Raw genomic sequence first — 14,256 nt, forward strand, 5'->3', positions numbered from 1 at the left:
TGAAAGATATTGGCCAAACCTAACGGTTTTGGAGATATATGCAAAAAACTGCTGTACGACTCCTATGTTCTATTTTTAGTAAAGGCAGCAATATTTTTTAATCAATCAAAAAACCAAAGTCATTTTGTTAAGGATACCCTAAAAAAAATACCAACTTTCATTGAATTCTGTACAGTAGTTTCTGAGGAGAAGATTTTTGAAAGTAACAACATCAAAAACAGCAAAAAATGTCCAAAAAGGGTAATAATTCCAACATGGGTCAACAGATTTTCATACAAATTTGACCACAGATACATCTCATCATGCTGAATACTTTTACCCTGTCAGAATTTGACTAAACCTAACGGTTTTGGAGATATATGCAAAAATCTACTGTCTGACCCCTATGTTCTATTTTTAGTAATGGCAGCCATGTTTTTTAACTCATCAAAAATCCAAACATTCATTTTGTGCAGGATACTCTAAGGAGCAATCATTATAAGTTTCATGCAAATCTATTCAGTAGTTTAAGAGGAGAAGATGTTTGAAAACTGTTAACGACGATGACGGATGCCAAGTGATGCCAATAGCTCACAAGGCCTATGGCCAGGTGAGATAAAAAGCCACATCTTTTTAGGCCACCCTAACTCATGACCACTTGTCCAGCTCTCAAGTCCCTATCTTTGATAAAACTTTATATAAGATAGTCTTTTTATAAAGCATATTCACTCTGCTTGCAGATGTAATCAATTTGTGTTTTCTAAGTTAAAAATACACTGCCAGTGCCCCAAAATAGGAAAACAGCCCCAGACTGTATAGTTCCCGCATGGTAAAGGTTAAGAGTGTTTTCAAACAAATTTCCAAAACTTGAATGTACTACTAGAAAATAAACAAGACAAAAGTTTCACTCATTTTACTTTCTAAAACAAATAAATAACTGTATGGAAAATTTTAACAAGACAATAAAAATAGAAAAGCAGTATCACAGAATTCAAGTATTTCATATAATATAAATCATGACATTCAAAGAAAATAAAAAGCCAATTAAGGATGGATTCATGGAAAAGAAGCACAACATTAGGATGGCAGTGTGCACAAAGCAAAAATTGTCCACAAAATAATATTATTTTCACAAGTGTTTTGTAAAGCATTCTTTTACTTTCAAAGGTGACATAAAATGTTTAAATTTTCTTCAAAATGCTTTTTGTCTTTCTTTCCTATATTTTCCTTATTTCATATGTGACAATTACTGCTGCACCACAATGATATTAGGAAGTCCATACACAACCATATTATACTGAGATCTATCCAGATCAGGAGAATCCAAGGCTTCTTTTGTCTCCCTGTAGGAGAACTCTGATGGTTCATCTTCTCCTTCACCTTTACCTAAAGAAACCACAGTTTTAGAGGTTTCACCACCAGTATTCTCCTCTTTCTTAGGTCTCAAGTTGGGTGACAGTAAGTACCGAACAGCTTCACCTGGTGTCTTACCACCCTCTAACAGATCTGGAAAAACAGCAGAGTTAAAAAAAATTTTAAATACCCATTTTCCCTTCTCTTTTCATTACACCATATTCTTTCCTTTTTTTTTTTTTTTTTTTTTTGAAGAAAAAGAAGAATGAAAAATGAAACAAGTATTGTAGGTCCTATTCTTCTATACACTCATGTATATATATTTTTTTTATAATTTCCATTTCATCTATAAGTTTTAATATAATCACAGAGGTACTTAAAATCCTTAATAAGTCCATGTTATGCTAATGGAAACAACAAATTTTGATGGATCAAAATAAAAAAAGCAAATATGCATGTACATTTTACTCACACAACATTTGTTCTTAGTTTCAATGAAAATACTGTGGAATAAGGTCGAGCATCCTGATCAAAATATACATGCCTCCCTGCTTTTAAGTGAATGAAATGGAGGTTTAGTAAAATCGTGGTGAAAACCCTGACAACAAGAGTCAAGACACTAATTGTTTTAATAGGGTTGAAAAATTCAAATATTAATTCAGAAACTGAATCACACATGCTGTGGGTGATTGTACTTTTATGAAAGGCACACATAAGCAAATAATAAGGAATCTGAATGAAAACGAGAAAGGGGGTGTTTTTATCAAAAATTAGAAGTGAATTAACTGTGGAATATAATTAAGAAAAGTAGAAATATAGCAGTACGGTGCATTTTGACCACTTGTTATTATGTTCTATGATTATAACAACAATGTTGTGGAGATCCTCCTGAGTGTGTCCGGCAGATCTAAGATGGCGACTTAGAGGGAGGTCTGGTTTATATTTGTAGTAACTGTGATGACCATTCATGCGCCTGTTGAAAGGTTGTTCTGTTTCGCCAATGTAATGCAAACCACATTGGCACTGGAGAAGAAAAATGGTGTTTTCGGTTTTGCAAGTCACGTTGCAAAAAATGGCAAATTCCTTTCCTTTCCTTACCAGTGCTGATGTGGTATGCAGTATGTTGGCGAAACAGAACAACCTTTCGCAAATTTGTCAGTTCCAACATTGTAGGGAATTATTCAAACCCTTCTATGTTTACATTATTTCCCATGAATCAATTTGATCCGAAGGAGCAGGGTAAAGTTGTTACATAGTGAGACATTTGTATTATATTGATTTGTTGTGATATGTATCGTTAATTTTATCTTCTATGCTACATAACAACACCTAGTTGAGCTGTCCCGTACTACCATACATCACATACTAAGTTACAGTCCTATATTAATCCTACAAGGAGAAATGACCCTTCCAGGGAAAGCTATATTTTAATATAGCCCAGCTGGCCGAATGGTCTAGGGCACTGGACTTTGTGCAGGCAGTGTTGCCATTGATGTCACAGCAGTATGAGTTCGAGTCCCGCGGAGAAAATGACAAAATTTCTAACATCGTTGGCAATTTTTCAGACCCTTCTATAAGTTTACATTATCTTCCCTATATCAATTTGATCTGATGGAGCTGTGTAGCAAATAGAGTCGTCACGGAGGGAACCACCAAAAATTTGCTTTGCAAATTTAACAGTTCTAACATCATCGGGAATTTTTCAGACCTTTATATGCATTTCTTTTGTGATAGTATTTTTATTGTTGATTCCTACCTTTCATCATAAATTTGAGTTTACTGGAATTCTCTGCAAGTGTGCAATGCCACTGATTTGTCATTAAACATTTAATGCCTGTAAGACTGGTTAACATAGCCATCTCTACTGGCTTCTCAAGGCTTAATATCCCACTACTACAAAAAAAAAAAAGTTTTATACATCTAACATCAGCTGGAGTCTAAGCACTAACACAAAAGTAACAACAAATTTGTAAGCAGCTGCTCACTAATGATACCCCTGTTTTCCATCATAATAAAAAGGAAAATTCATGTGTCTGGTAATATGCACAATTACATATAATGTTCTTGCTACATACCACATTTTGTAAAAATCTGGTTTAACAGTTTCAGAGTTTTGTGCTGACAAGGTAATTTATAAGGATTTTGGGCAAATGTCTATGTTCAAAGGGGCATAACTACTACAAATATTGGAGATTAAAATGTCCTGGTAATATGCACAATTACTTATGATGTACTTGCTATATACTCAATTTCGTAAAATTCGATTCCATACTTTCAAAAGTTGTGTTGCCAAGGTTATCTATGAGGATTTTTGGCAAATTTAAGTTCAAAGGAGCATAATTCCTATAAAAACTGGGGGATCAAAATTTCCTGGTTATATGCACAATTACATATGACGTATTTGCTACATACCAAATTTTTTAGTAAAATTTGGTTCCATAGTTTCAAAAAGTTGTGCTGACACGGTAATTTATGAGGATTTTTGGCAAATTTCTAAGTTTAGAGAGGAATAACTCCTACAAAAATTAAGAAATCATAATTTCCAGGTAATATGCACAATAACATATGATGTTTTTGCTATATACCATGTTTCGTAAAGTTTGGTTCCATAGTTTCGGAGCAGTTGCCCTGACAAGGTAATTTATGAGTATTTTTTGCAAATTTCTAAGTTCAAAGGGGCATAACTTCTACAAAAATTAAGGGATCAAAATTTCCTGGTCATATAACGTTCTTGCTACTTACCAAGTTTCGTAAAATTTGGTTCAGTGGTTTGACAGGAGTTGCACTGACAAACCTTGTGATGGACATACATACAGATGAACAAGCCAAATACAATGTCTCCCCACCAAAGTGGGGGAAGACATAAATATCAAATCAATTTTCATTGAATTCTGTCCAGTTGTTTCTGAGAAAATTTTTGATAGTAATTACATTAGCAAAAAGACGAGAAAAAGGCCAATAACTCCAACATGGCTAAACAGGTTTACATGAAAATTTGACAACAGACAGATCACATCATCCTGAACAGTGTTTCAGAATTACTATATATGCAAAAAACTTCTGTCTGATCCCTATCTTCTATTTTTAATGATGGTGTCCATATTTTTAGACTGATCCAAAATCTCCACTCTAAGCAGAATATCCTAAGGAACATTCATACCAAGTTTTGTTCTAATTGGTCATGTAGTGTTAGAGAATATTTTTGAAAGTAATAATAAAAATAGCAAAAATAAAACATTTAAAATGGGCTTTACAGATTTATAAGAAAATTTGACCACAGATAGATCTCATTATGCTCAATACTTTTATCTCATGTCAGAATTTTGTTTAACATAATGGTTTTGGAGAAAATGCAAAAAACTTTCTGATCCCTATGTTCAATTTTTAGTAACAGCAGCCATGCTTTTTGATGGATCAAAAATCTCCACATTAGTTTTATGCAGAATACCCTAAGGAACATTCACACTAAGTTTGGTTCTAATTGGTCCAGCAGTTTCCTAGAAGAGTTTTGAAAAATTGTTAATGGCAACAACAGGCAATGACAGATGACAGATGACAAGTGACAGGCAAGGTAAATTAAAAATGTGAAGAAAATTTTGTATAACACCAGTGTGTAAGGAAAATTCAACTGTTATTGGCAAACAGGAATTAGATGTCATACAAGTACTTAAACGTGTCTCACAATACAGTATACCTATATGAAGCTTTATAGTAAATCCAACCGCCTGTGATTTAGAGAAACTGAGAATGTCTTACCATAAAAATGTGTTACGTAATGACAGAAAGACAGACAGAGGTAAAACAGTGTATATCCCTTCCTTAAGAGCTGGGATATCATAAAGTAATCAGATACTCGTACATTTAGTTTTATGAAATATTTGATAGAGGAAGGATCTTACCTCTTCAGAACATCTAACTTGGACTGTCTGGTAAAACTTTTACTGGTTTGTGCCATGTCCAGCAAATACAATATACTACATTCTAAAGAAATAAATCATTATTAGTCTTTACCAGTTCCATGCATAAATTTAATCTACCAGTATATCCATAGATATTATTTAAGTTATTTATTCATACAATCTAGTTGTTCGTTTGACCACATAAATGATCACCTTTAATAATTATCCTATCTTTTATTCTTACAATTTATACTCACCAATGGATATCCCTAACAATTTTTGAAGACAGATGACATAAATTTCACATTACAGAGATAGAAAAGAAAACCGCAATTTGACATATTCTTTAAAATTGAACTTCATAATAAGACAATCAAGATGACAGTATTTGTACTAACCTGGTACACTGAGTGCTGTAAGTTTTTCAGGTGGTAAATAGTTGATAAACTTCTCCATGCCATAGAATACAAAGGAGGAGTTTTCTGTCAGGTATATTTCCCACTCTCCAACACTGTAATACAACAATAGGGGATTAATGGAACACAAAGTGATACCCCACCATATAATGGTGTAAAAAGTGGGATGGTAAAATGAACAACCTTACAGGAAAATGCATTTTTGATTTGGCTGAAAATTGAATTTAATGTGTATTTATAGTATTAAATAAATATGCAAAGTTTAAAAAATTTACTAATATGTTCTAAAGTTTTCATCTGGTAACCGTCAAAAGACAAACAGACATAAGATGGACACCCAACTGTTTCGGAGGGTATCACATGATACCTCGCGACTTCTACAGGCTGGATATAAAAAATGAATATTTGATTGTTGTTAACCTCTATAAATTTCAATCATCTTTAAGCATGGACACCACCACCTAACAGTAAACTGTTGGTCATACTCCTCCATGTAATCTACTTGGAGCATGGTCATCACCAAAAACACCTAACCACCTGGCAGTAAACTGTTGGTCATACTCCTAAATGTAACCTACCTTCAAGCATGGTCATCACTCATAACACCTAACCACCTAGCAGTTAACTGTTAGTTGGTCATACTCCTCAATGTAACCTACCTTGAAGCATTGTCATCACTCATAACACCTTACCACCTAGCAGTTAAACTATTGGTCATATTCTTCTATGTAATTTACCTTGGAGCATGGTCATAACTCATAACATCTAACCACCTAGCAGTTAACTGTTGGTTGGTCATACTCCTCAATGTAACCTGCCTTGGAGCATACGTCATCAACCATAACACCTAACCACCTAGAGGTTAACTGTTGGTCATACTCCTCAATGAAACCTACCTTGGAGCATACGTCATCAACCATAACACCTAACCACCCAGCAGTGAACTGTTGCTCATACTCCTCAATGTAACCTACCTTTGAGCATGGTCATCACCCATTACACCTAAAATTAAACTGTTGGTCATATTCTTCTATGTAATTTACCTTGGAGCATGGTCATCACCCATAACACCTAACCACCTAGCTGTAAACTGTTGGTCATACTCCTCCAATACAGTCTGGAATACTTCTATAGGTTTGTTCTCCTCTGTAAGATAAAAACTCATAATGTATCAGTTATCAACATTTCTACAGAGCAGACCAAGCTTTTCCAACATACTCCGTTGAATGACAATTATGTGCATTTGAAATGCATCTTAGAGTGATTATCTTTACCAGTGCTCTATTTCTTAACAATACTAGTGAAAACATTATAAATATTATTATTATTATTTGTAACATTGACAGAGCATACAATTACCTAGTTAAGTAATTGAAGGAAATATGACATTTGACATTTTCAGAATAGAACAAAAGACTTACCAGTTTCTGCACTATCCAAATGTGTATCAACAAAATCTGTGATGGTGGTTAAAGGAAACAATCCCTACAATACCTACTTGTTTAGTACAATAAACAAATAACAGAAAAAAAAATTTACATTTAAAAAAATCTTCATAATTTTCACACAGGTAAATAGCATGAGTTTCTGATTTGAAACACAAAACATTCCAATTAAAAATGATTACTATTAAGTTCATTCTTTGCAATCTATTTGTGGGAACTTAATACTGTACTACAGTGTTTAAGATATGATAAGGATACATCTAAAATTGTTGGTATCTACAGCATGGCACCAATTTGGTACATCTCTATTCAATGGAATCTGGAAAGGAAAAGAACATGCCACTACAGGTATATAGAGTATACATTCTCCTCTGGTTATAGTGATCCTTAAAGAAATTTGAAGCAATTAGGATAATGAGAATCCTGACATGCCAGTGGCATGTAAAATACAATAGTTTTTATATTAACTTTGATGGCAAAGGAATCATATGTACTCTAACTTTAAAAAATACAATTCTCTACCGAATAACTCATGTTGCAGTCTTAAAAGATAATTTACACAGGTAATTTGGAGTTGCAAGTATAGCTAAAGAGAGAACACTTTTTTTTTCTAAATGGCTTAAAATATTGAACTGATGTTTTGTGTGTAGGTTTATATTAAGTAGCACACCAGCTAAGAATCATGAAAAATGTGATTTATGGGTAAAAAGCATACATATTTTTATTTTTTGATATTTTGTTTGAATTGCCTTAGTAAACAGAAATTAGCAATCAGTTTTTTATATAACTGGTGTTCTTAGGAGATAAAAATTATATAGAATGCACTGTAGATTTCAAAATTAAGAGAGATAACTCTGTAAATGACATCCAAATACAATAGAATCTATTGGATTTTCAATGTTGATTATCTCCTAAGAGCAGGCAGATTTGAATGAATAATTACACATTTCATGATATAGACCCATAATACAACTTAATTACCAAAATAAAAATATGTAGCCTTTTTTGGGGTGTATCACATTTTTCAGATTATGCATGATTCTAACAGACAGTTACTTAATAAGTTACACACTGAAGGTTGAGTTCTGTTTATTACTTTAGGCAAGTGTAGACACAATATTAGTTTTTGACACACTTAAGCATAGGGACTTACAGTTCATTATGGACACAACTGGTTTAGACACATTATAGCACAAAATTTGAAATTCAATATAAGGTGAAAAAAGCGTTGCTTTAAGAGAGTAATCAAGGGAACCAAGGTTATAGCAAGAATGTAATCCAGGGACAAAGACCAGACATTGAAAACAGACATACACGACAAAGAACATAAAGTAACAAAAATTATACATACAAAGTAACAAAAGCAAATGACAACTTGGACTCCAATAAAAAATTGGGTAAGCGTCCTCTGCTTTTATAGAGGGTGCTAATTAAAGATGTTTGCCTTAAATCCCTGTAAGTGATTTTCATGAGGAAACCGATAAAAAAAAAATTTCAAAATCTGACCAAAAATAAAAACATTTTTTGGGAGTGGCCTCTTTGACCCTTTATAACTCAAAAACCATAAGAGATATCTGAATTCTGATTGAAAAATGCAAGCAGGGAAAATCATAAGGATTCCAATAATACAAAATCTGACCAAAAATAAAAAAGTTCAAGTTTTTTAAAGTTAAGTCTACCCTGTAAAAAAACACTGAATCATTATAATCAGATGAACAATTTTCCCTTTATTTTCAAAATGGGGTGGGGCAAAAAACTAAAAAAACTATAGGGCCCTCTCCCATGTCCCCCAGAACAATTTAAAAAAAATGGATAAGTTTTACTCAAGTTATCATTACAATGTATATGATAATGAAAGTTAACAAATGTTAACAATGATAGATGCCCATGACGATAACAGGATGATACAATTATACAACCGAAAAAAAAAAGTTTGTGGTCATATAAAAAGTCCAGAAAACTAGTCATAATGGAAGGATGGAATGACCACAGACAGGGGCATTAAAATGAGCTTGAATTACTTACAATTTTAGCAGTTCTCTTGCTTGCATCCCTCAGACCAGGAATCCTAGATAAAGGATTATCAGCATTCTTAGCACCTTTCTTCTTCTTATCTCCAGCAGCTGACTCCTCTGGAACATTAATCATACCCATATCAATAAGATGATACATTTATTATGATATACATAACTCTCTTTATAAGACACTAAAATTTCAAGTACCAATATTCATAAAAAAAATTATATTCAATCCATAATAGTAATAATACAACTTTATACTAATAAGATATCAAATGACTTGGAACTGTATAAGTGATGATACAGAAATCATTTGAAATTATTATAAAAACTTGAAAACATTTCTTTGAAGATGAATCTATTACATTTGTAACCAAACCTGAAAACGACTAAAGGGTAAAGTAGAAACAAATAGTAAAAAAATCAGTTATGTGTACTGCTGCAATTCATAGAGAAAGGCAGATCAATGCTATCAGTGTTTTCCCAGTAACTACAGACATCAAAACATCTATACTAATACTTCATGGAATAAAATTCATTATGTCACCTCAGTTGATGAATAATGAACAAACCTTTAAATATTACATAATCTTACACAGACTTGAGAACAATACAAACATGGAAAACAATGCTGTTAGTTTGTTACTCTTACAAGGAAAGCAATGAAATATTTGCATCATTGTTACAAATTCCCAAGGTTAGTAACATCTCATATACAGCTCATTCTATCTTTTTGTTTGTTTATAACAGATATATCCTAAGAAACTATAATAAATGCCACTCAGTACAACTAAACAACAACAGCTGTGCAACATCTGTGCCTTAAACTGAACTAAAACTACTTTGACAGTAAATAATTGTGTAATGATTTTACTGTGCTTTATGTGGTAAAAAAGAAAAAAAAAATCTATTTTAAACAAAGCAAATTTGTGAAAGGTAATTTTTTAACCAAATATTGGCAGTTGTATTTGTGTTTTCCAATCAAAGCGAAAGTCAATAATAACATATAATCTGATCATCATTCTGACAGAACAAGGAAGTAAAAATGTCAGATGTAATAACTGAAACCATTCTTTTAAAATAACCAAGATTTAAACCCAATACTCTGAAGGAGAAAATGAACTAATAGAGGATAAATACAACAGATCCGTTGGTTGTGCACTCATACTAACGGCTTGACATCCTGCCATTTTGTATTGACTTGGAAGATAGCTGTTTATTCAGAGCAGATATTCTGCCAACAGAGGACTGTTTATTCAAAGCAGACATTCTGCCCATAGAAGGTTGTTTATTTAAAGATGAGAATCTGCCAGAAGATGGCTGTTTATTCAGAACAGAAGTACGTCCATTCATGACTGATCTCCTTGATGTCTGTCTATTGAATGATGCCTGCTTTGTGAATAACCTAGGCATACTCTTGCCCATCACTGATAAGTTTCCTAAACGATCAAATCTTATTTTTTATTTGGTGGTATTAACTAACCTAGTGATATTGTATGAAATATATTATTATATACAAATAGTTAATGATTTCCATCCAAATCTAATGAAAATCATGCAACTATAACAAAGCTGCATATACGAAGAAAATGATTCAAATTCTAATGAATTCCCTTGTCAAGAACGGAAAACAAGGAAATATTGCTGCCTGTCCATACAAAATTTAAATAGCCCAATAGAATGTCCTAAAATTCTGGAAATATCAGGAAAAATCCAAATGATGTGAAAATTCAATGCACAATTTTCAATTTTGGTCTTTCAGTAATTGATTCCTTACTTGTACTGTTCATGAGTTACTCAAAATTTCATGTCAAAATGGAGTCAACTTCAATCAAATTTGATAAAAAAAAACTTTAAAATCTTATTTCAAATTAACATCAATCAACAAAAACATTAAATTACAAAATGTATAAAAACAACTTTCTGAAACAAAATACAAGTTAATCATACTTTTAGGTGGAACTGCTCTACTACCAGTACCAGCAGACCCAATACTTGCTGTTGAATAGGATATAATGGTCAAAATATTATCTAGAAGAGGCAGTATGAGGATGGAATATTTTGTTTTAGCAATTATTTCATGTTGCAAGTAAGGGAAACACATTTAAGATTAGATTAAAGATGATAACATTTTCTCCTACTTGTCTCTATTTAGATATTGATATGAGATTTAGTGCAGCCAGTCATATTCTGGTAAACATATCATGTACTACTACAAATGATATATCATAAATAAAAAAATGCTTGATTTTGTTTACAGTTTCTGACTATGTATGACTCAATTTAATGACATAATTAAGATATACAATTTTCACATCATGATAATCTCCCTTTAAGAAAAAAAAGTGAAATAATTTGTGACTTTACATAATGTATTTGGTATTTTATTGACAAGTAAAGCATTTTAAATGATATTATATGGTTTGATCTGTTGGTATTTCATAATTATTTTTTATTCCATGATAGGAGATAATGTACTGAGTAATTTTAATATTAACCCTCATTACTAAATTATCTGATTCAGTTTTCCCACTTCACAGGTTATAAAGAAGTAAAATAAAATACCATCCTCAGCAACATCCCTTATCAGTCAGACTAGATGAAAGCAATCATTAATGATAGTTCTGGCTCAACAATAATTTAACTGTGTAAATGATGAAAACGTACTGATGTGACTATTGTAGGAAATACAATGGATTGTAGTATAGCAATCAATTAATTACAGTAAGATGGAACAGGGTAAACTAAGAAGTTGTTCTCAGAAAAAGGCTGGAAGATAATTTCTAAAATAAAGAAAATCACAAACAAAAAATTAGTGTTTTTTGTTTTGCCTATAGAATAACCGATACCAGTCTTAAAAGCATAAACAATCCATGAACTGGTAAATTAATCCACTAATATAACTAGTACTAGCAGTGGGTACTTTAAGTTAAAATCTGAATGGATTCTGTATTATCTAAATTTGTCATTATTTAAGTATAAAGAAAACAAGAGATTAATCTACTTAGAGATCCAGAACTATCTAACAATAAAATACACTACATAACAGGGTGAGTAACACAAGGAGTCACAACCTACCCTCTGTGCCTGTCAGAAAATTCAATTCAATCAATATCTTTTCTATTGTATTTCAGAGAAAGGTACTAGTAGAAATTCTTATAATAATATTTTATCTTTTCATTATAGTTCCTTTGTTGAACTGAGACTTGTTTAAAATTAAGAACAAATTTAAATATGAATTAAAGTTATAGAAATGAAAGATAAATATTTAGCCTGTAAACGGTATAATAAGCTGTGCATAAATGTGAGAGTGAGTCAGTTTAGTACCATGCTTTGATCAGTTGTCAGTTAAATGTCATACTTAATAGACTGATTCCAAACAATTCAGTATTAATACCTGGCTGTACTTCCTCCTTGTAGTTCCTATGACCAAACATCTGCAGAGAAAAGTCTCGAGAAATTGAAATGATATTGTCCAGTTGTAGAAACTGCAGTGCTTCCAGTGGCATCTGCATCAGCATTGGGTCAGCCAGTAGAACAACACATTCAGTGCTAGGTGGGGGTTCCATTGAGGTCTTCTGATTAGGATTACTGGCTGGGGTCATTGCTTCTGGACTAGAAGTAAATATCATCCAGTTCACTTTATTGGAAAGTTTTACCATATCAATACTTAAATTTGTCTCGACAAAGAGTACTAAATAAGATTATTTATAAAAAAATCCAAATGCTTCTTTCACATGGAAATTTCTAACGTAAATTTTCACATTTCAGGTCACTGTATCATCTGCAGTAATAATTCTTTTTAGAATATGACCTGTGACATTGAGTTAGCATGTTGGGCTTTGACAGTGATGTGGGTAGTGTCATAAGGGAATGGATTCATATTTTATTAAAATCTTAAACATAAAGTTTGTTACAGGAAGCTGCATTATAGTTGCCAGACTATTACTGGATTATACTTACAAGAGCAGGACATGCTTACCCTTCCAAAGAACCTGATGTTCACTAGTGCTTAGTTATTTTTGTGTTACATCTTATATTCCTTATTTTAATTGTAATCTATTTTATTTGGTTCGATACATAGTGTATGTAGATCATCTTTATTTCCTGATTTCACGTTCGGATCATGTATTTAGATTTTGAATTGTCCTATTGATGCTTCATTATATTTAGAAGAGATCAAATCCAAAACATTGAAAATCACAAAAAAAAACCATTTATCCAGCTTTCCATCAAATTTATTTGATACCCAATACATGTACCTGGTACACCACAATACATGTATAATGAAAACTAGTATATATCCTCAACCTTGTGCAACATTAAACTCTAGAAGAATGATGTCTGTGACCAGTGCATGATCACAATCTAATCTAATCACAAAACACTTAATGACTTGCCCAGCTAGATGATGAATGGCATTGACTTGTCTAAATAAAAATTGACTTCCATGTAAATTATTCAAAGGTGGACCACTAAATTGATTACTAACCTTCATTTCAGGTCTTTCTTTGAAATTATTTTTGAAAAAAAATGAACTAGTCTACAAGTATCTAAAAACACCAGCTTATGATAATGATTTAAAGATCAAGCACATTTACAGAATTTCTTTTAACAAACTTAAAAATGTTAAAATGTAAATCGAATGAAAGGATAAGAAATGTAATTCTAGTTTGTCTTCACCACATGTATAATTGTATGTAATACAAAATGTCAAAATTATATGAACTAAAAAGTTTAAAAGATCCCAAAAAGTTTTTCTGAACCTTTCCTATTAATGTCACAACACAGCTTAACAAACTGTACCTAAGGGTTCCTGTAAGTTGAGCAGTTATTGGTTTGAGATATGCCTCCATATCATTAAGAAGTTCTTTAAACTCTTCCTGAAGTCTGGCTTCTTCCTCTGCATCCTCTTCATCATAGATTGGACCCTAAAATTGAAAACATAATTCAACTTGATTACAAAAGAAAATTAAAAAAAAACAAGATTTTACATGCTTTAAATATAAAGTGTGTCAATTGACCTTTTACAGTAGTAAAAAAAATCAGTATCCAACTAGAAGATTATTAAGACCAACTCCACAACAACACCTACCCTTGTACAGGACCAATAAACAGCACCTACCTGTGTACACAACAAATAAAC

The 14,256-nt window shown here is 32.2% G+C and overlaps 1 protein-coding gene across 5 annotated transcripts in view; it reads right to left on the reverse strand.

Annotated features, from left to right (window-relative positions):
- Window positions 1-877: 877 nt before the first annotated feature.
- The window catches only part of LOC148623038 (cilia- and flagella-associated protein 46-like), a 78,507-nt gene continuing 65,128 nt past the window's right edge, over window positions 878-14,256 (reverse strand). For 3 of the 5 annotated variants that reach the window (XM_088573504.1, XM_088573503.1, XM_088573501.1), the window contains 11 exons: window positions 13,917-14,041; window positions 12,508-12,725; window positions 11,061-11,108; window positions 9,118-9,224; window positions 7,351-7,411; window positions 7,069-7,104; window positions 6,691-6,793; window positions 5,630-5,742; window positions 5,232-5,313; window positions 3,089-3,225; window positions 878-1,485 (listed from right to left, as the gene is read on the reverse strand). In XM_088573504.1, the coding sequence (XP_088429630.1) occupies window positions 1,226-1,485; window positions 3,089-3,225; window positions 5,232-5,313; window positions 5,630-5,742; window positions 6,691-6,793; window positions 7,069-7,104; window positions 7,351-7,411; window positions 9,118-9,224; window positions 11,061-11,108; window positions 12,508-12,725; window positions 13,917-14,041 (1,290 nt within the window). In that variant the 3' untranslated portion in view covers window positions 878-1,225. The remainder of the gene's footprint in view (window positions 1,486-3,088; window positions 3,226-5,231; window positions 5,314-5,629; window positions 5,743-6,690; window positions 6,794-7,068; window positions 7,105-7,350; window positions 7,412-9,117; window positions 9,225-11,060; window positions 11,109-12,507; window positions 12,726-13,916; window positions 14,042-14,256) is intronic. The other 2 variants (XM_088573502.1, XM_088573505.1) reach the window with 1 other exon arrangement.

Source organism: Perna viridis, chromosome 3 (genome assembly GCF_037379345.1).
Source record: "Perna viridis isolate PV_CMFRI_1.1 ecotype Kerala chromosome 3, ASM3737934v1, whole genome shotgun sequence".
NCBI lineage: Eukaryota > Metazoa > Mollusca > Bivalvia > Mytilida > Mytilidae > Perna > Perna viridis.